The sequence below is a fragment of the Tamandua tetradactyla genome, chromosome 13 (genome assembly GCF_023851605.1).
Source record: "Tamandua tetradactyla isolate mTamTet1 chromosome 13, mTamTet1.pri, whole genome shotgun sequence".
Classification (NCBI taxonomy): Eukaryota; Metazoa; Chordata; class Mammalia; order Pilosa; family Myrmecophagidae; genus Tamandua; species Tamandua tetradactyla.
This window is the reverse complement of record NC_135339.1, coordinates 58767200-58787502: the sequence shown is the minus strand read 5'-3', so window position 1 is coordinate 58787502 and position 20303 is coordinate 58767200. Positions and strand designations below refer to the sequence as shown.

General features: G+C 45.8%; 3 protein-coding genes across 15 annotated transcripts in view; 2 read left to right on the top strand and 1 right to left on the bottom strand.

The window, feature by feature from the left end:
* MMS19 (MMS19 cytosolic iron-sulfur assembly component) overlaps positions 1 to 9422 on the top strand; it is a 32061-nt gene extending 22639 nt beyond the window's left edge. For 4 of the 7 annotated variants that reach the window (XM_077125634.1, XM_077125640.1, XM_077125638.1 and 1 more), the window contains 21 exons: positions 161 to 238; positions 781 to 919; positions 1172 to 1326; positions 1600 to 1678; positions 1974 to 2099; positions 2296 to 2374; positions 2705 to 2806; positions 2908 to 3056; positions 3536 to 3691; positions 4525 to 4624; positions 5105 to 5207; positions 5350 to 5418; positions 5648 to 5774; positions 6298 to 6398; positions 6540 to 6596; positions 6745 to 6931; positions 7245 to 7327; positions 7462 to 7626; positions 7707 to 7766; positions 8116 to 8216; positions 8297 to 9422. In XM_077125634.1, the coding sequence (XP_076981749.1) occupies positions 161 to 238; positions 781 to 919; positions 1172 to 1326; positions 1600 to 1678; positions 1974 to 2099; positions 2296 to 2374; positions 2705 to 2806; positions 2908 to 3056; positions 3536 to 3691; positions 4525 to 4624; positions 5105 to 5207; positions 5350 to 5418; positions 5648 to 5774; positions 6298 to 6398; positions 6540 to 6596; positions 6745 to 6931; positions 7245 to 7327; positions 7462 to 7626; positions 7707 to 7766; positions 8116 to 8216; positions 8297 to 8324 (2244 nt within the window). In that variant the 3' untranslated portion in view covers positions 8325 to 9422. The remainder of the gene's footprint in view (positions 1 to 160; positions 239 to 780; positions 920 to 1171; positions 1327 to 1599; positions 1679 to 1973; positions 2100 to 2295; positions 2375 to 2704; positions 2807 to 2907; positions 3057 to 3535; positions 3692 to 4524; positions 4625 to 5104; positions 5208 to 5349; positions 5419 to 5647; positions 5775 to 6297; positions 6399 to 6539; positions 6597 to 6744; positions 6932 to 7244; positions 7328 to 7461; positions 7627 to 7706; positions 7767 to 8115; positions 8217 to 8296) is intronic. The other 3 variants (XM_077125637.1, XM_077125635.1, XM_077125636.1) reach the window with 3 other exon arrangements.
* Positions 8929 to 19260, bottom strand: ZDHHC16 (zDHHC palmitoyltransferase 16). 6 transcript variants are annotated; one of them, XM_077125642.1, is made up of 12 exons: positions 17790 to 19254; positions 17549 to 17663; positions 14204 to 14451; positions 13815 to 14009; positions 13579 to 13667; positions 13147 to 13175; positions 12393 to 12526; positions 12209 to 12256; positions 11277 to 11362; positions 10545 to 10668; positions 10301 to 10371; positions 8929 to 9492 (listed from the first exon to the last, which is right to left on the bottom strand). In XM_077125642.1, exons 3-12 carry the CDS (start codon positions 14444 to 14446, stop codon positions 9378 to 9380), a joined length of 1134 nt encoding a protein of 377 aa, XP_076981757.1. In that variant the 5' UTR covers positions 14447 to 14451; positions 17549 to 17663; positions 17790 to 19254; the 3' UTR covers positions 8929 to 9377. The 6 variants fall into 6 exon arrangements, with proteins under 6 accessions (XP_076981757.1, XP_076981761.1, XP_076981758.1 ...); XM_077125646.1 differs by lacking the exon at positions 17549 to 17663 and having other exon boundaries at positions 13815 to 13847; positions 17790 to 19257; XM_077125643.1 differs by lacking the exon at positions 17549 to 17663 and having other exon boundaries at positions 14204 to 14448; positions 17790 to 19253.
* Positions 17986 to 20303, top strand: part of EXOSC1 (exosome component 1) — a 33529-nt gene continuing 31211 nt past the window's right edge. The window contains exons 1-3 of one of the 2 annotated variants that reach the window (XM_077125655.1): positions 17986 to 18196; positions 18302 to 18417; positions 20077 to 20151. In XM_077125655.1, coding sequence (XP_076981770.1) covers positions 18118 to 18196; positions 18302 to 18417; positions 20077 to 20151 — 270 coding nt within the window. In that variant the 5' untranslated portion in view covers positions 17986 to 18117. The remainder of the gene's footprint in view (positions 18197 to 18301; positions 18418 to 20076; positions 20152 to 20303) is intronic. The other variant, XM_077125654.1, reaches the window with a different exon arrangement.

Here is a 20303-nt window from a genome sequence, read left to right as displayed (position 1 = left end):
CAGTTTGCACTCCTGTTTTTCTGTGACTTGGGTAGAATTGTTATGAAATACTTATGGTTGTTGTGTTGAGAGCCAGGTCCTTCAGGTTCCATCATTCTGAAATGCCTTTATATCCTAAGTCTGCAATGTAGATAGTTGATACCTGTGATTTCTCTGGCAGAATGCTTGCTGTGCTGTGTATGGACAGAAGGAACTGAAGGACTTCCTCCCCAGCCTTTGGACTTCTATTCGCAGAGAGGTGAGTATTACTTAGCAAACTCATCACTGTTAACTCTCAATTATCAGGTGTGAGGGAAAATAATACACCCTGTTCTTTCACCTCTGTGTCCCCAGGGCCACTGTACTGTACTTGGTCATTCAGCATGCAAGCAAGGGGGCATACTTCTAGTTGAATGACAAGGGAGACAGTCCCTGTGTGAGGGTTAGCTGATGATAGCACTTGATCACCTTGCACAATGCCCTCTTCCTGTTCTTCCCTGATAAGGACCATAAGTCATGGGGCCAAGCTGCATAGAAGGAGAGAGGAAGAGACTTAGGATAGGGGATTCCCAGCAGCCACTGCTCAGAGTTGGAGTTCTATTTCTCAAAAAGCATGTATGTCAGTCCTAGTGGCTCTAAGGAACTCATGCGAATACAACTGAGAAGAAACTCAGTTTGGGGGATTAACTTTCAATGCTGTGCTCTAAAGATTTTCAGCCCTCCAAGGAAATAGGCAGTAAATGGGTGAGGCCTCATCTGGTGCAGGCTTACCTCAGTAGCCCTGGGATCTCTTCCTGACAGGTGTTCCAGACGGCAAGTGAGCGGGTAGAAGCAGCAGGCCTAGCAGCCCTCCACTCCCTGACTGCGTGTTTGTCTCACTCAGTGCTGAGGGCTGATGCTGAGGACCTCCTTGACTCCTTCCTTAGCAACATCATACAGGGTAATGGGGCCATGGCAAGCAGAAAGGGGAGTGAGCACAATAGAGATAAAATTCCTTTAGTGTCAGCCTTTCATGTACAGTCCTGACATGCTCAGGGATTCGGAGGATGCAGCTCTGCTTTGACTTGAAAACCATCTGAGTAATAACTGCTAGCAAACTGCCCCAGTCTCAGTCTCCCAACTTTTATAGATTTGCAGGGGATCAGGCAATATTCAGCCTACTCCCCAGGACTGTGACATGCTGCCTCTCTAGACTGCAGGCACCATCTGTGTGAACCGGACATGAAACTGGTGTGGCCTAGTGCCAAGCTATTGCAGGCAGCTGCAGGGGCATCTGCCCGGGCCTGTGACCACATCACCAGCAACGTACTGCCCTTGCTGCTAGAACAGTTCCATAAGCACAGTCAGGTAAGGGAGCAGAATCTTTTGGGGAAGTGGTGGGACCTATGTGCTAGTATCACTTTCTCATATGGGCCCAAGGAAAACCCTTAGAGCTCTAAGGTTTGAGTATGGACCCAGATAATAAGTAGATCTTGAGTTTTTGCTCCCATTTGCTGCTGTTGGTTTCCTCGTTCACTCTTTCCATGATTCACAAAAAGATCATTGTCCCCACTTCGAGTGTAGCAGGATTGAAATCTTTTAAAATATTCTTTGACTCAAGTTAACCCTTAAAAATTACAGAGCAACCAGAGGCGGACAATCCTTGAAATGATCCTGGGTTTCTTGAAGCTGCAGCAGAAATGGGGCTATGAAGACAAAAGTGAGATCACCTTTCAATTGTGGTAACTTGGGTGCTGCTCAGCACTGTAGGCCTATAAAGGCTAGTGCTAAGGAAAAGTTATCTAGATCAGTGGTTTTGTTGTTCTGAGATTGTAGTGCAAGAGAACACTTGAGTGAGACCTATTTTTCCCAGTGGGCTTCCTTCCTGGACCCAGTGCATTAAGCTCTTTAAATCTGCCCCAAGTTGTCTTTACATCACTGCTGTTATATCACTGCTGAGTCAGGGCTATGAAATATAAGGGCTTCCGTTTAATGTGAATTCTGTCTCTCCCTAGATGAAAGACCTTTGTGTGGCTTTAAGGACCAGCTGTGCTCACTGGTGTTCATGGCCCTGACAGACCCCAGCACCCAGCTTCAGCTTGTGGGCATCCGTACACTCACAGTCTTGGGTGCCCAGCCAGGTATATCTTAGGGGAAAAGAGAAGATTTAAGGTATTGGTCTCTTCCTTGCAATTTTCTGTATTAAATGAAAAGCAGTCTTAATTTCCTGGTTCTTACTACAACTCCAGATGATATAGCATTTTTTATAGCATTTTCATAAGGGTTGTGGTGGCTTCAGGGAAAAAAAAATCAGGTCACGATTTCTTCTAATTATAGATTTCCTATCTTCTGGGGACCTGGAGCTAGCAGTTGGTCACCTATACAGACTGATCTTCCTGGAGGATTCCCAGAGTTGGTGAGAATCTTAAGCAATGAGATACAGCAATCTCTTTTCTGCCTCTATATTGGCAGCAGGAGAACCAACAAGGACCAGGGCCCTGTGCCTCTGACGCTTGGTTCTCCTTAAGGGAGGTGGGCTCCATGCTGTCTCTGGCTGCTCATCTAGGAAGAGACCAACTGGAGAGATGTGGGACTCCTCTCCTCTCTTCTTGGGCATTAAGAAGCCCTGTCCAACTCAGTGGCGTAGGTACTTGAGTCCTACTCTTCAGCAAGACGGCCTCATAGACCTGGGCAGGAGAACAATGGGCCACAGCTCAGCTAATGCTCATCTTCTCCATGCTCCCAGCAGGGTGGCGGCAATGGAAGCATCAGGAACCCTGGCCACTCTCTATCCTGAGGCCTTCAGCAGCCACCTAGTGCCCAAGCTGTCTGAGAAACTGCATGTAGGTATGTCTAATCTTCTGTAGTCCACCCTTACCAGAGGGGCTTTGGGGACTTCATGCTTGCCATCACACAGTGAAACCTTGTCTCTCCTGTGTTGCTTCCGGGGGAATCAGATTTTGCCACAAGGGATGGGCCCACCAAACGTTCATGGCACCTGCACTGTCTGCAAGCCTTGTCAGCTGTATCAACACACCCCAGCATTGTCAAGGAGACCCTGCCTCTGCTGCTACAGCATCTCAGGCAGATGAACAAAGGTAACTATTAAGCATAAAACTGAAGGAGATGGAAAGTGCCAAAACCTTGCTGAATGGGGCACAGAAGTCAGGTTTGGAATTGATGTCGTTAAGAAAGTGGTTCTATTTGTAGCTATACATAAAAGTCACATGGGAGCTTTTTAAAAGTACTAATGCCTGGGCCTCAGACCCTATAAAATGGGATAAATGATACTTCTACAGTTTATCTGAAAAATAAATGAGTATATATATATATATATATATATATATATATATATATATAAATGCTTGCCTTGCACAGCCTGACACAGAGCAGGTGTCAACTCTGAAATCTGAACAGATGAGAAAGAATAGTTGAGAACAAAATTACTTGGCTCTTAAAAAAAGATTTTTGGTTTCATTGGTACCTCTTCTTTAATTTTTTTTTTTCATCTGCTGTATCTGAAGTAACTCGAAGTGCTTTAAAGAAAACCTTACAGAGGACACTTTTTTACACACAGGGATTATGACTACAGGATCCAGTGAAATAATTGCTGTCTGTCATAGCCTCCAGCAGGTGGCAGAAAAATGCCAGCAGGACCCTGAGAGTTGCTGGTATTTCCATCAGACAGCCATACCTTGCCTGCTAGCTTTGACTGTGCAGGCTTCTATGCCAGGTAACCTCCTCTTCTTTTCTACCTTCCCCTCCTCTGGGAACTTTGCCTTCTATTAACACTGAACAACATTGATACCCTCTATGTGTTCCTGATACTTTATATTGTACAGTCAGTTTTATTCTGAATCCTTTGTCCCTAAAATGAGGTTTCACTTCAGGTTGCCAACCTGACCAATGGTAGTAACTAAAATCTACAAGTGTTGGTAACGTTCTGAAAGATGCACATTTTCCCTTGAATTGCCAGGTATAATTAGTTTAGCTAGAATTAACCTCTGGAGTCAAGTAGACTTGGTTGGGTTTTATCTGCAACTATATCCCTCGCTAACTTGGGTAAAGATATAAGCCTCAGTTTCCTCACTTATAAGTTTGGGATTAAGAGTAATACTCCACAAGATAGTTGGTAAGGGTTAAATGAGAAAATGCATCATGCCTGGCACCACTAAGTGCTGTGTGATAGCTGCTATAAATCCTTAGAACCCATGAAGATAAATCCATGTTATTTTTAAGTGTTTGAAACACCAACATTACTTTTTTTTTTTTTTTCAATTCTGTTAGAAAGATTCATGTTAGCTGTCCTATTTTCCACTGTGGCCTAGTCTAAGGACTGTATACAAAGAACTCTTTGTGGTCTCATGTTAGACTATGCTGTTTCTAGTCCCTTGCTGGTTCTCAGGACTAAAGTACGACTAGAGGGGAGACTAAAAACTGTTGCTGTTGTGACTAGAGTCCAGCCCCAGAGTCATAATGATGACAGGACCTAATGATTTGGATCTCTGAACTACAGTCACAACCTTATAATTCCGTGTGTGTGTATATGCTGTTCTGTTTTTGCAGAGAAGGAGCCTTCAGTTCTGAAGAAAGTGCTGTTGGAGGATGAGGTCTTGGCTGCCATGGTGTCCGTCATTGGCACTGCCACCACCCACCTGAGTCCTGAGTGAGTATAATCATAGTTGTGGCTTGATAGCATTCTCAGGAAGCAGCAGCAGATAGCTGCCTTTGGAGCTGTCTTTTTACCTAGATTTAAATGTAAAGGCAGTTGTTTGTTTTATAAATTTTACTGGCAAAGAGGAAGAGGCTTTCAGGACCATAGGGTTATGGGGGTGAGTGAGCCACAGGCCAGTGGTTCTTACTGCAAGTATGCCAAGTCACCACCTATAGAGCACTTAAAATATATACGTTATACTGATTTCTCACTAGGTAAAGCCCCAGGAAAATAGGACTGTCCATCTGCTTCACTGCTGTACAGCTAGGGCCTAAAACAAGAATAGTACTTGGCATGTGATATGTGCTGAATTATTATTTGTTGAAAGTGTCGGTGACCATGCCCTGGCCCAATATCTAATGCACGCCCCAGATTGAAGAGCACTGCTCTGGAGGTGAGGTTCCTTGGTAATATCTAGTGCTCTACCCTCAGCTTAGCTGCCCAGAGTGTCGCCCGCATTGTGCCCCTCTTCCTGGATGGCAACATCTCCTTTCTGCCTGAAAACAGCTTCCCATACAGATTCCAGCCATTCCAGGTGAGGGTCTAATGATCAGAGGGGGTGAATATTGGGACTTCGGTCCTTCAAATCTGTTTTCTTAGAGCTAATCTGGGATGGGTATAGGGGCAGACAAGCCTACTCCAGGCAGGACAAGCTTGATAAAGTTCTTCCTTTATAGAATGGCTCCTCAGGACAAAGACGGCTAGTTGCACTACTTATGGCTTTTGTCTGCTCCCTGCCACGAAATGTAAGTGAGCACATTGTGCGGGGTACCCTTGTTTAAACCTGACAAGGGGAAATGGATCCCAGATGACTTCTGAACTGAAATTTGCCACAGGCTAAGCTGAACTTAACTTTTATTCCCCCACTGGGGAATTTAGTTGTTATCCATCCTGGCCACTGCTGCTGCTTTCTGGTACATAGCTCTTGGAATTAAAGTGGTTCTGGGGTCATTTACATGATGAGGTTTTTTGTAGGTGGAAATCCCTCGGCTGAACCAACTTATGCGGGAGCTTCTAGAGCTGAGCTGCTGCTGCAGCTGCCCCTTCTCCTCTACTGCTGCCGCCAAGTGTTTTGCAGGACTCCTCAACAAGCACCCTGCAGGTACTGGGCAAGAGAGAGGAGCTTGAGGGCAAGACCATGGGTCAGGAGCCTCCCTGAATCTTCAGATGAAATCTTCACATTCAGTTGTCATTGTCATTCTCTTTAATAGTGAGCATTTAAATACGCCTTCACGCACTTGTTCTGTGATAGCCCGTGGGACAAGACTTAAGACCAGAGCTGGGTAAAGCACTGGAAGCATAAGAAGATAGGGGGTTAAGGAGGTGGGGAGTACAAGCAGAATATTCTATTAAATTCTGCCATTCTGCTCCCTGCAACAGAACTGTTATGGATACTTCTTTGTTCAAAGTACACATCCATTTCTTTTTAATGTCAGCGCCCGTGCATTATGAGAATACTAGGTGCCCATGCTGGTGTCCTAGAGCTAAGTGGACAAAGTCCATAGGCAAAGAAGCTGTTCTTTCCTGACAGCTTCTCCTGGAGCTCTGCATTGAAATGATTTATCCTTTGTTATTGAAGGAGAAATACGTAGCACTTGCATCAGCATTTCTTCTCTCCATTTTAGGGCAGCAGCTGAATGAATTCCTACAGCTGGCTATGGACAAAGTGGAGGCCAGCCTGGACTCTGGGCCCTATCGCATTCAGGCCTTCACATTGCTTCTCTGGGTAAGGAATCATAATAGATTCTGGCCAGAAAGCAGTTGTGTCTCTAAATAAAATGTAGCTATTGACCTTGAACCATAAGCATATGCTTCTTGGGGTTCTGGGGTTTGGGCATCAGGCCCTGACTGCTCTCTCTGCTTACAGGTAACAAAGGCTCTAGTGCTCAGATATCATCCTCTCAGCTCCTGCCTCACAGACCGGGTAAGTCCCTTCTGAAGACAGGAGGACCTAGGACCTAACCAGGAACTTCTCTGTTGATTTTGTTTCCTCCCAGCTATGACTTCCATCCTCCTCTTGGCTGTTTAAAGTTCTTCTCCCCGTTGCACTGCAAAGGCTCCCTTTTTTCCAGCTCATGGGCCTCCTGAGTGATCCAGAATTAGGCCCAGCAGTAGCTGATGGCTTCTCTCTGCTCATGTCTGACTGTCCTGATGTGTTGACTCGTGCTGGCCATGCTGAAGTGCGGATCATGTTCCGCCAGCGGTTCTTCACGGATAATGTGCCTGCCTTGGTCCAGGGTTTCCACACTGCTCCTCAAGGTGAGGAGAGCCTAAAAGAAAGGCTCCACATACATAGACCTTCTCTCCTTTGCCCAGGCCACAGTCCCCCAAAATAATTTGGGCCTTGAGTGCTTCTTTAGAGCTATAGTGTTGTCTATACCTAGAAGACTAAATTTCCAGATTCTTATCCCACCTTTTTCCTGTGATAGGCATAACTTGCTTATTAAATTGGTTTTGGTTTGTTTGTTTAACTACTTTTTAGGCTCGTATCCTGGCTTTTTCAGATTGGAGTTGAATTTTCAAGCTATGTATCTAGGACCAGTTTCTCCCCTAACCTTTTCTCTTCTTACAGATGTGAAGCCCAACTATCTGAAGGGTCTGTCTCATGTACTTAACAGGCTGCCCAAGCCTGTGCTCTTGCCAGAGCTGCCCACAGTAAGTCCTGCAATGGATGCCACTGAGCAAAGGACAAAGCTGTCCTCCCTGAACGGGGGCTAAAAAGGGGAGGAAGAGAATATGCAGGATCATCAATTGTGTGCTCATCCCCTACCTGTTCTGTTGCCACATAGCTTCTGTCGTTACTGCTGGAGGCCCTGTCCTGCCCCGACTGTGTCGTACAGCTCTCTACCCTCGGCTGCCTTCAGCCTCTTCTACTGGAAGCGCCCCAAGTCATGAGTCTTCACGTTGACACACTCGTCACCAAGTTTCTGAACCTCAGCTCTAGCCCTTCCATGGTGTGTTGAGTCCCAGCATCTCTTTGGCACTTGTGTCTTTCCCTCAGGTCTCCCCTCACCTCCTTACGGTTGTGTTCCAGGCAGTCCGGATCGCAGCACTGCAGTGTATGCACGCCCTCACTCACCTGCCCACCCCTGTGGTGAGTATTTCAGATGGCCCTCTTTAGCCTGGGATCTTCTTAGAAGAGTCAGAAGAGCACCATTTTGCCTTAGTCAGATGGGATTAGCCCACGTGACTACTGTGCACTGTGGTAGGAACTGCAAGGTGTAGACAGGCAAAAATCTTTTCCCTTGGGCCCAGAATGGACTCAGTAAACCCTGACTACCTTGAAATAGAATGACTATCCTGCCATGTAGTATTCTCTAGAATTACTAAAGAACAGATTAGGACACATTTTGTTTTCTTCTGAATATTAGTTTTAGAGTCAGAGAAGGAGCTTTTTTGGTTGCCTTGATTAAACAAGGCTGAGGTGATGTTTGCCTCCGCAGCTGCTGCCGTACAAACCACAGGTGATCCGGGCCTTAGCCAAGCCCCTGGATGACAAGAAGAGGCTGGTGCGCAAGGAAGCAGTGTCAGCCAGAGGAGAGTGGTGAGTTCCTCGGCTGGGGGGAAACGTGAAGTTGAAACAAGCCTCACTACCGATGCTGCCAACATTCTTTTTGCTTACAGGTTTCTGTTGGGGAGCCCTGGCAGCTGAGCCCTTGACCCTGGCCTCGACTGTTCTGATAGACAATCTAACATGGAATTACTATTGAGCCATCTTCCTAAGACAGGGAGGCCTCTGGCCTCTGGCTGTCTCTCCCACAGATACAGCAAAAATGCTGAGCCTCTGTTGCATGGCTGTACAAGAAGCATAGGAATCCTGATTTCTAATGGATTTGTGAAGTAACTTGAGTATGAGACTACTTGTGTTCAAAGAAAGATCTTGGTTTAGGGCGCTTCCTTTTATATGTCCGAGAAAGGGAGATTTATACTGCTGAGGGGTGACGGCAGATGAGTGTGGCCCTGAGGACCAGGACAGTGGATGTGTGTGCGCCTGCTAGAGAATAAAGACTTCTTTTGGTAATAGGGCTGATTGTCAGAGTTTCCCACTCCCAACTATGCCTCGGGCACATAACTAAAGGATTCACTGATAGAAGTTACAGGAGCAGTAATGATAGGGAGGAGTCAAGAATTCTTCAGGATATCTAGCTCGTACAAGTAGGGCACAAGTGGTATGACCAGAACACCCACTCACTTTACCTTGACCCTGACTTTCTCCTTCCCTGCCCTATAGTAAAGGCAAAGAGTGAGAAGCTACATACCTTTAAAAATCAAATACCTTTATTTTTTCTCCCTGTAGCAGCATGTGAGAAGTGGCAGTGACCTCAGCAGCAGGCCTGGTACTTTGCCCTGTTAAGAAGCTAGGATCTCAACTGAACCATTTGGGCGTTTTCTTAGACAGCAAGTGGAAAAGCATGTGGCCAACCCCAGTGGTGTAACTTAGAGGACGTCAGAGTCAGCACTGGGCAGTCACTAGCTGCCTGGAATTTCTGTGTGCCTGAGTAAAGGGACGACAGTCCTAGGATTTCCACACATCATGATTTGCTTCTGGAGTACCAAGGTTGGTTCTTGAGGTGTCATCGCATGGTGGCCTAAAGCAGACCCACTGTCTCTTTTATCCCAAGAATCTGAAAAGTTGTCCTTGGAGGCTATTAAGACAATGTAGGAAGCAGAATGAATTTTTCGAGTTGTGGCTCACACAATCAGTTCAAACTGCCATCACAGAGGTGGAGTGAGCTGTCACCCAGGGAGGGGGTTCCCAACTCATTCCATTCCCATGGGGTAGGTGACTAGAAGGTAACAGCACCCGAGTAAGCCAATGCCTAAAAGAAAAGATAGATGTGTATGAGTTCAAGGGATCGTGGTCTTCCTCCCTGATGTTCATTTTCTACAAAGACACATCAAAGTACCCTGGAGCTACTTTGGCATCAGTGACAAAGCCAGCAAATGTTATCTTTTTTTTTTCTACCTAATTTTTATCCAATGCACCCTCTGGTGCCTTGAAGGTTTTTAGGAGTTTCGAGTTAAACTTCTAAAAGACCACTGCAGGTACAGTGATAGGCAGAAATGTAAGAGGATGGAAAGGGAGTGTGGGGACAGTACAGCCACCTGATGGTCAGCTAATTGTTACTGCTTTAGTAGTTCCAATTTGAAAAATTATCACCCCTTTCTTTACCCTTGTTCTGAGGGAGATAATTTAGCGTTATTTTATTTTGATCTCTGTCACAAACAGATTACTTTAACCTCAAAATTTCTGAGTTCTGACACTGGTATGTAAGTGAAAGGTGACTGTTGGCCACCATATACTACCTAGAGGTCCCTTTTTGAGAAGAGCTTTCTCAACATTCTATTCTAGATATCTTTTCTATTACTATTTTTAAGTTTCCATTATGTTTACTATATACAACATAACATTTCCTATTTTAACCACTTTGATATATATAATTTGATATATGATTCAGTGGTGTTAAGTAAAATTAAATGAAGTGACAAATTTGGGCCTATCAGCTCCATTTCAAGTGCTCAGTAATCATATTTGGTAGTGATTACCATACTGGACAGCACAGGCACAGAATATTTTCCTCATTACAGTTCTTTTGGACAGCAAAGGTCCGGATGTTTTTACTTTACCTTCCTGTGTCCACACCCAGGAATACCTTCCAATTGTCCAAACAGCCGTAGTTATAAGGATTCCTAAATACCTAGAGCCAGGAAGAACACATGTTTTCAGGAGCCTCTTTTAATCCCCTTACAATTTTTGAGCCTAAACTGGCTAAGCTAAAGCTCAGGCTAGGTAAGGCTGGCCTCAGTCTACAGTATTGCAGGTTCATTTAACCACCCATCCACCCACCCCCAAGCCCTCAGCACTACTCACTCTGCCCTTGGCCTGCAGCCGACGTCTCTCCTTCTTGTTGATGTGCCTTTCAATGCTAGTTTCACCTCGACTAATGAGAACAGCATGCCATATAGTAAGGGCACCCAGGGCAAGTGCCACAGAACTAAGAAAAGAGGGCAGAGCTGGGTCAGTGGCTTAGAGAGGGCTGGAGGGAATGGGAGGGAATTGATTTGAGCAATAACAATTGTCTAGCAACCTCTCTACCTAAGAATTCCATATCTCCCAGCCTATATTCCAGATGAACTTTTACTTAAACTACATCTATAAAAAGCATTGATGTGGGCTAACAATAAATTATGTGAAAAACAGGATGGGAAAAATAAGCTTGTATTATTAAGAAAATGTTCTTTATTTCTTAAAATACCATGCTTGGATGACAGTGTAAAAGCACAGGGGATTGGATGTATATCACTGAACACTTCATCCCTCTAATTTTCAGTTTTTTCTTCATCTACCCTTTGGGGTTTATGTGAGGACTAAGTTAAATAAGGAGAAATAACCTTGACACACAACAAGCACTCAATGCTAGTATCCTTAGTATTCCCTGTCCCCAAACTGAAAAAAATAGTGTTAGCTCTTTGCCAGTGTGCACTAGACTAGGAGAACAGTGGCAGTTCACACAGGGATGGGGGTTCCTGCTGGTATTTGGGCACCTAATGAGGTTTTTCTGAAGTTGCCCCTTCCTTACTATCAAAATTGAGAATTAAATACCTGCACAGGAACCAGAGGTAAACAAGACTCTTGTGAGTTACCCTTTCTCGAAAGGAGAAGGTGGGTGGTGGGGTCTGGTGATAAGTCTAGAAAAAGAAAACAGCAAAACCTAGCTTGTATGCTCTGTTGGTCTCTATCAACTGCTGCCAGAGTCTGCAGTACCTACAGGCAGGGAAGCGATCGAAACCCAGACCAAAAAGGTAAGGGATTAAAGCCACAGAGGAGTTGGGGCAGCAGCCAGATAAGTGGACTCAGCCCAGTAGCATCACCACATGGACGAACACTGGGTAGAGCAGGTCTGGACAAGATGGCAAAGCAGAGGAGCCAACCCTGGGCCTATTAACTCAACAACACAAATGGGGCTCCAGGGGAAGCGATTCCATTTCCCAGCTAGAACTCCTTCAGAGAAAATCAGACCCACACCCAGAATGGATGGCTGGAGGGAAGAGAAATGTGAACTCCACCAAGTTTTGTGAAGAGGGCAGCAAGAGGTATAATCATAAACCAAAGATCTCAGCACAAGAGGTCCTAAAAGGCACTGGGGAGAAGGGTTGAATCTGACACAGATGCAGATGGACTGGGAGTGAAGGAAGATCAGACTGGCCCAGCCTGATCTCTCTGTCTCCTGGAACCCCATTACACAGACGGACATAGTCCTTGCTGCTCAGGCCATCACCAAGGCAGAGTCCTTGCTCAGCCCAAACAGGTGATAATGGATAGGTATCCCAAAACTGTCACCAGAGACATTCCATCTTGCCCCCAGGAAACTGTAGTCCAACAACTGCAGAGAATTCTAAAAATACCCCCTAGCCAGTAGAAAGTAGCCCTCAGTCAGCCTCATGACTAAACTAGCAGGCCTGGTCCCAGCTGCTTCAGCAAATCAATACCCCCAGGTCTGAGCAGCAGGAGGCAATGGGGTGGGGACAGCCCACCTGGTTGGCAACAGCCTGTAGTTTGTTCTTGTCGAGCTGTTTCATTTTCTAAGAGGATGGAAAACAGGGCTGGTTATACTCTCAGGCCTCTAGGATGGGGATGCTACCAGCCCCACTCCTTAGGGACAGATTCCACACCTCAGAGTTTTCTGCTGAACTGCCCTACTCCTAAACATGGGCTCACCTCAATGGCCGCATAAGCCTCTCGGAAAAGGTCCCAGCTTCCGTAGCTGCAGTAGACGCAGCCCAAAGTCATGAAAAAGCAGAAGGAGAAGAAGTACCGGTGGTTAAAGTGGCCCACACAGTTGTTTAGCCAGGCTGGTAGAGAAAGGATTAAGGACAAAATCAAACAATTTTAGGAGGTGTTCAAGTCTCTCTAGTTCATCCTTGATTTATGACATCAGCCAAGCCCAGGCTTCAAGTCACCAAGAAGTATTTACCAAAGGCAAGAAAAAATAGGAATATTTCCAGAGATTGAGGTGAAAGTATTCTTAACATCTCGGAGTCCTCACAAGTCCCATCAGGAAATCATGAGTTCTGAAATTCATAAGATGAATCTCTGTGAGTACTGCAAAGTAGCCAGGGCTAACCAGCCATCTGTATGAGATTAGTGGTTCTATCTGGCACACCCAGTGGACAACCACATAAGCCCAAACACGAACTTCTATACTCATCCAATGACTGTCAGCATGACAGTCTACAGGAGAGGGTTGTGAGAATAGGGTCCTTACTCCAGGAAGATCCATTGCAGAGAACGTGTAAGCCTCCTGCTCCTCACAGGAGATGGTCAGCCCCCACATCTCCCTCTTCTGCTATCTTCTCACAAGCCCAGTGCTCTCTCCAGGGTGTTGCTAAAAGCCTTGGGTTTGTGCTATTAACCCTGTGCAGTGCTCTGGAGCTAAACAATGCCTCAGGCAGAAGAGATAGCAAAAGGATACGGCAGTGATGATCCATCTTCAGCACACACCTGTGAGGGAGGGACACAGGCTCTGTTATGGTGGCCAAGGTTCTCGAGATGTCAATGCCAATCCTTTCCTACAAGGACCAACATCCTGCTGAAGTGGAAAGGGCACAGACTTTGAAGGCAGCCAGGCCTTGCTTCAAACCCAACTCTGCCATTTATTGGCTGTGTGATATTGGGTAAGGTAATTAATTTCTCTAAGTCTTAGTTTCCCTACATGGCAGCAATGCCTAACTCAGGGAATGCCTAACTCCTAAGGAATATGTGCTATGAGATAATAGAATGCAGAGAGCCTGGTCATGACATGTGCTTCGTAAGTGTCTTAATAAATTCCAGGTCTAGGTTTTGCTCTGGAACTAAAGCTGAAGGGCCACAGTGATGGTCCCCATGGGGTAAAGCCAACACCCACCTATTGCAGATGCTGCAGTGGTGTGTTCGGGCTGGCTTGGAGTAAATGCACTTTTTACAGATGGAGACAGCTGCGATATCATTCCTACCCTGGGCAAAGGAAGAAAAGCATCATGAAGCTGTGGCAACAACAACTTTACACCTTGCAAGATACCAAAGTACTTTCCCTCCCCACTTCTAGGACTGGTTCCCATAGTCTGCAAGTCCCCCTCCCCCCATGCCCTTATGGGAACTGACCTGGGGTGGGTATCCAGGTGGAGTGGTGATGGCCTGGTAGTAATGGAAGACAATCAGCACCAGATTCCAGTGACTATAGAAGAAATGCCAGCAGAGTCGTGGCACTGAGTAGGTTTGGAGAATGAGGGGAAGGACACATAGGTAGGCGATGGCCACAATGGAACTGGTCAATATGATCACCAGCACCACGAACACCTGCCAATACCAAGGAAGTCTGAAGATGTGGGTCAGGTAGAACCAGTAAAGGAGCCTTGCCAACACCCAGCAGAGACTCAGGAATATCCTGAAGGGTAGGGAGCTGGCTTCCAAAACCTAGTGGAGGTCCATCAGAGACATATCCCTTTCCTATCCCAAAACATCCCTTTTCCTGCTCCCTGGGCATCACTCACCACCCCAAACCAGCGGATCACGTTGTCCACCAGCCAGTAGATGGGCTCAAAGGCAGCATCGATAGCAGTGTCGCTGCCCCCAAAGGAGTTGTAGAGCAGGGAGCGCAGGCAGACCTTGCCATAGCGCCAGCGCTGCACCAGACCCCGCAACAGAGGTGGGCAGCGGCGCCTATAGCCCAGGAGCAGAAGCAGGCGCAAGCAGAGACGGGCTGGGCCTAGCAGCAGGCTCCTCTGGCTCCGCATGACTTCTAGGAAAACACACTATTGTGAGTATCAAGTCTGGTTCCTCTCCTTCCCTATCCTTGCCAGTGGGGAATCCAGAGTACCAGTTTAAGAGGGCAAAGACCTAATATCGAGCCCAGCTAGGCCAGTGACCAGGTGAATGTACAATGCCAATGTCCCCAACAGATTACATGAAATAGGAACTGGAGGTTATGAGTCTAGAAATTCCATTTACATTCCACCACTTGGGTGCACAGAAATCCAAGGTAATGAACATCTAGGGTAAAGGACCACAGCAAAGGGGTGAAGGACAGGTAGGCAGCTCCAAGGTAAAGCAGGATCCTTGGAATGATCTATGTAGACAGACCAGTGGGTGGAGTGTGTACAAAAATATCCATGTGTTTCTGTGGGCCTGGCCATTATAACAGGCAGCCCAGGGTCTAACAGGCTAACCTGACTCATCAACCTACCTGCTAAAGGTTGTTCTTCACCAAGGAACAGCAAGCTCCTCTAAGTCGGGGAGTGAGCACATGGCAAAGGGATCCTACACCTAGATCTTCCCTGATGCCGTGGGTCCTGACAAAGGTACTCCTTCCCATTCCCTCAGGCCAGCCAACTCAGCCTAACAGCATGAGATTCTCTGTCTGCCTGTCACTTCAGCTCAGCCATCCCTTGCATGATATAAGATGCCTTGTCTTCAATTCTAGTCCCAGAACCACTACAAGGATACAGAAGGGAAGACAACTTCAGGTATTTAGGGCAGAATAGCACTAGAGGCAGGAAACACTGGTACTTAGAAGGGGCCCCCATGTTGGCAGCTCAGGACAATCACAGAGCCTGCCCTCTGAGTGATAAGTCTCCTCTGCCTTGTTCAAGTTGGACACAAAAGCCTTCTCTATAGCTGCTGCCCTTGGCTTCAAACTTGTCCCCAGCCTTCCCAGCTCTTTAGCACTTTCCACAGCTGCTCTACAAGTGCTTTCCATCTCCTTTACGTTGTTTCTAACTCATTCAACAGCAATGGAAAAAGGGTTGGCTGCCCAGCCGATCCCCAGAATAGAACACAGTGCTCTGGCAGGTTCTTAAAATGACAGTCTCATCAATTCTGCAGATTAGAAGTTCTTTACCAGAAAAGAAACTTTCTCCTAGGGTGGCCTTGGAAGGCTGCTTTGTTTGTCCTTAGCAACTGCACTGACTTATTTAACAGGCAGCTAAAAACCCAGCAGAAATTGGAGGAGGCTGCTCCACTCTAGGGATGGTTTCAATTCAGTAACTGGAGCACTATATTTTCCTTGAACCCTGGCTCATCCCCACAAAAGGTCCTTCAAAGAGAACATTTCATTACCTCTATCCACAAGCCCTGCAACTACCTAAGGCAAAAAACAAAAACAAACAAAAAAACCTCAACAAACTAGGCCTACGGAGCAAGTGAAGAAAGACATTTGAATAGGGACCCACACTGCACCAGGATAAAGAAACTGGCCATTCCCATTACCTCCTAGGAAGCTAAGAGTATTAAGGCATGTGGGATGGCATATAGAAAAGAGAAAAAGGAAAAGCTCAACTTTCCTACCTTCATTCAGTTGAACTACCATTGTTTGGAACCATGATTTCGCTTAAAGAATGAATTTTCAAAATAACAGCCACAATCAAATACAACAGTGAGAGTAAACAGACTACCCCACAACAATTTCTGGTGACTTTTGGATTGTCCACACCATTGTTTATTCCCTAACTATGGCTAATGGAGAGTTTTCTATTTGCTAAAATACTTTTTATAGCAGTAGCTTGCAAATCAGATTCATTCTTTACCGGGTTCACCTCTGCCCCTAAGCATCACTTGTGACCTTGGGCAAATCACTGATCCTTGCTGGGACTCAATGTCCTTCTGTTCGCACACAACGAGAAAGTAGGACTAAATGCTAAAGTCCCTTCCATATCTAACCTAGTCTGGATATATATATGGTAAGGTATAAATGAAATGAAAGTGGTTAGCACAATACCTATCTCATGGAAGTGCTCAATAAATACTTGGTGAATGAATGAATGACCTAGAACACCTGGTTATGGGATACAGAAGTAGAAAGGCTGATCACATGCCTATCTGACCTACAAATACCAGCAAAGACACTCCTACCAACGTGACAACATTGAGTGTCTGCCACTATCATTCTTTCTGATCAAAGACAGAAACAGAAACCGTTATTAGAATCATAGTACTTAAGACCTAGAAGGCATTTTTAAAAATAAGTCCAACTGAAATAAACTCAAATATGTAAATAGAAAGTTTGTAGATGCATAGCTACAGATCAGGTTTGGGTAAATAAGGTCTGAAGCTAGCCCCCTACCCCCTTACTTTAGCTAGTAGGATATAGAGGGGATGGGGATGACATGGAAGAGAGATGCAGTTCATGGGACATAACTGAACATACGGCATTTTCATCTCAGGAAATTGAGGTAAGGGGGCACTCAAAAGCTGGGGTAAGGGGTGGTGATCTCCGAGTGAATGTGGGAAAAGAAAGAGAACACTGTCGTTTCACTATCACCTCCAAGCACAAAGCCCTGAACACTCTGATCCCTCGGTAGTAGCCACAGGCTATAGTGGGATTTGCCATCCGATTAGAGGGGACTGCAGGCCACTCATCACTCCGGGTTTCTTTTTCTAAGGCTCTAAGTCACCATTTACGTGGGGGAGAGGGGTAGGGGTGGGAGATAAGAAGAAACAGATTGCAACACCACAAGGAGGCAAAGGAAACTGAGATGAAAGTCGTGGCAAACCTCTTCTGGACAAATACTGCTCTCATGAGGACTGCGATCTCAAGCAGCACATAGTGAGCATCAGTAAAACAGCATTTTATTCATGTACAAGATTTCCTTTACGGGCTAACACGATGCAAAGAGGGAAAAGTAGCAACTTTATCATGGGGATGCTCATCAAAAGCTAAGGACGGACTCAAATGACTACAGCTCCTCTTGAGGGAATCCTACTGCAGGATCTGAAGCTGCAGTTTCACAAACAGGGAAAAGGTTTTACTTCTCAAAGAGGGCTCGTGGTCAAAGCCCGATGAACTGGAAGTAAATCAAAACAAAGCAAAACAAAAACGTGGGTTCCAGTTTGAACTCTACCTTGAACTATCTTCGAGACTGCACAAATCAAATCCTTTTCCGGATTAGTTTCCAAATCCGTGAAATGGGTGCGTTGGATTGGTCAAGGACCTGGTCCTGTTCCGCCCGGAATGGCCTGCACACAGAGCGTGGCGAAAGAGCACGAACCCGGGCTTACGTAGATGGAGAACTATCCCGGGATAGGGCCCGACCCTAGAAAAAGGACTGAAGTAGGGAGCAAGGACTGCGGCTTTGCTCTTACCTGCCAGCTGCCCAATCAGCGAAATCGAGTCCTGCAGCTTTCGCCACCACTTACTACCACACCCTCCAGCTCGGCACCCCGGCCGAGCCCGGCTCAGCACGACCCACCATGGCCCGCCACGCGCAGAGCCAGCCAGAGGACCCAGACCCACCGCCAGCCCATCCTGAACCACAAGCGCAAGCGCAAAATCCCGGGAGTTTCGGCCCTACTTGTCCCGGGGCAGGCTGGGAAATGGAGTTAACCCTCGAGGAGTCGCTTCCAGAGAGCGCCCGATGAAGCTCTCCAATTGACGCGCTTGTTACTGCGGCACTGCACCTCGGCCAGTCCAATGAGGAGTTGGCCTCATTTTCATCCGGGCTTTCGGAAGGGGTTAGTCATGGCGCCGCCCGTGAGGTACTGCGTCCCTGGTAAGCGAGCAGTGCCCGCAAAGTCCTGAATGGGGACAGAGGCAAGGATGCTGGACGGCCAGCACATTTGGGGGCCCCGAAATTGATGCAGTGTTTTATCTGCAGGCGAACGGCTGTGCAATTTGGAGGAAGGAAGCCCGGGCAGCGGCACCTACACCCGTCACGGCTACATTTTCTCCTCCCTTGCCGGCTGCATGACGAAGAGCAGCGAAAACGGCGCGGTAAAGGCTCCGCTTCCCATCTCTTCTGTCTCCTTCTTTTCCTTGGGCTTCTCTTGATTTTCATGCGCTTAGGCAGGGGCGCTGCGAACACCTGTTTAGTGCCTGGCCAGTAAAACGTTTGAGAGTTAGTCTCTGATTTTCTTCCATCTGTAATCCCCGCTGCTTCATTTCCCTCCACTCTTCACCTCGCCGCAATCCAGACACACCAGCTTCTTTCATTGTCGCTAATGCGCTGTACTCTTAACTTGCCACAGAGCCTTCTTACATTCGCATCTGTCTGGAACACTCTCCTCTACCTCTTGGTCTACTTAATATCTGCTTATCCTTCAGATAGCATCACTTTCTCATAAAAACCCTCCCGATCCAATAGTTGAGGAAAGGCGTTTTTGGTGTTTGTTTTTTGTTTGTGTTGCTAAACATTCTCAGAGAACTTTACTTCCAAGCATTCATCTCAGCGATTAATTAAACACTCACTTATGTGTTTCCCATTAGACTCTTAAGTTCCATGAAAGCAGGCCTCATTGTTGTACACTCAGCACCTAGCACACGATAGACGCTCATTAAATATTTATTGAGTGAGTAATACTGTCCTCCCTAGTTCCAGAGACTGATCCAGGATTAGCAGTCTTTGAAGGAACAACTTAAAGGCAGGTGCCACGGTAGAAAGAATTCAGAATTAGAACACTTAACTAGACTTTGATTCCGCCTTGAGTAAGAAACTTAAACTCACTGGCTTTAGGTTCTTTCTTATCTGTAAAATGAGAAATTTTTTATTCATTTTCAATTGGGAGGCTGTTCTTAACGTTCCTAAGTTCATTCTGTAGATGTCTGTTGAACGTTTTCATATTCCAGGTGCTGTGCTGACCTCTGATGATGTAATAATGAACTAAATACACATGGTCTCTGCTGGCAAGGGGTAGAGAAACAAATCATAAAGAACTAAATGCACAAATGAACATTACGTGGCACCGTGAGAACATGTAACAGGAAAGCCACCCTAGTCAGCAGAAGCGACATTTAAGCTGAAGAATAAGGGTTGGGTAGGTGGGGAGAGTGCATTCCTGGCAGAAGGAGCAGGTTAAATAGAGATCCTGAGATGGGAGGAAATTCAGTGAGTTGGGAAAATTAAAAGAAGGTCAGGAGAGCTGAAGCATAGTTGGCAAAGAAGAGAATGATTAAAGATGAGGCTCAAAAATATCTATCTTACAGCAACAGCCAATACCAGGCTCAAAGAAAAAATTCTATAAGTAATTTCTTAACATAGAAGAAAACAAGTATGGCTACTATTAGAAAACATTGTTTTGGAAATTTAGCCTTGTGCAATAAACTACATTAAGACTTGGTATAACTTTGGAAAAACGAGGCAAGTTATCAGCAATTGTAGGCAATATGGTTGTAGAACTAAATTTCAAGAATATCACCAAAACATATTAAAACTTCTCTGAAATAGTTAAATTATGTCTTCTGGCATTATTCTTCCCATGGCCTCTTGGTCCTCCTGTTATTTCTCAGATACTCTGCTATGGGCTAAAAAAAAATCCATAGTTCATTTGCCCTTTTAACCTCTCTGGACCAAGGCATTTCTTTATTACTTTAAGCCATGAATACTTTTATCCAAGGCTTAGTCGGTATACCGTTTTTTAATTGCTCTTTTTGTAGCTTCCTGTGGTGTCTGTGGTGAGAGAGACAGAGTCTCAATTACTGCCAGATGTGGGGGCTGTTGTAACCTGTAAGGTAAGTTGGTCTTTATCTCCTTGTTTATGATACCTGTCCAGTGCTGAAATCATGATCATTCTAGATCTGTGCTGACTGATATGGTAGCCATTAGCTATATATGGGTATTTAAGTTTAAATAAATTAAAATTAAATAAAATTTAAAATTTTGT

Bases quoted from the DNA above. Each gene is read 5' to 3' on its own strand.
- ZDHHC16 (XM_077125642.1), bottom strand. From the start codon at position 14,446: ATGCGGAGCCAGAGGAGCCTGCTGCTAGGCCCAGCCCGTCTCTGCTTG. The intron at 14,010-14,203 runs GTGAGTGATGCC...TGGTATTGGCAG, and splicing joins TGATCCGCTGGTTTGGGGTG to GTGTTCGTGGTGCTGGTGAT. The intron at 12,527-13,146 runs GTATCCTTTTGC...TTTCTCTACCAG, and splicing joins GAAGATGGATCATCACTGCC to CCTGGCTAAACAACTGTGTG.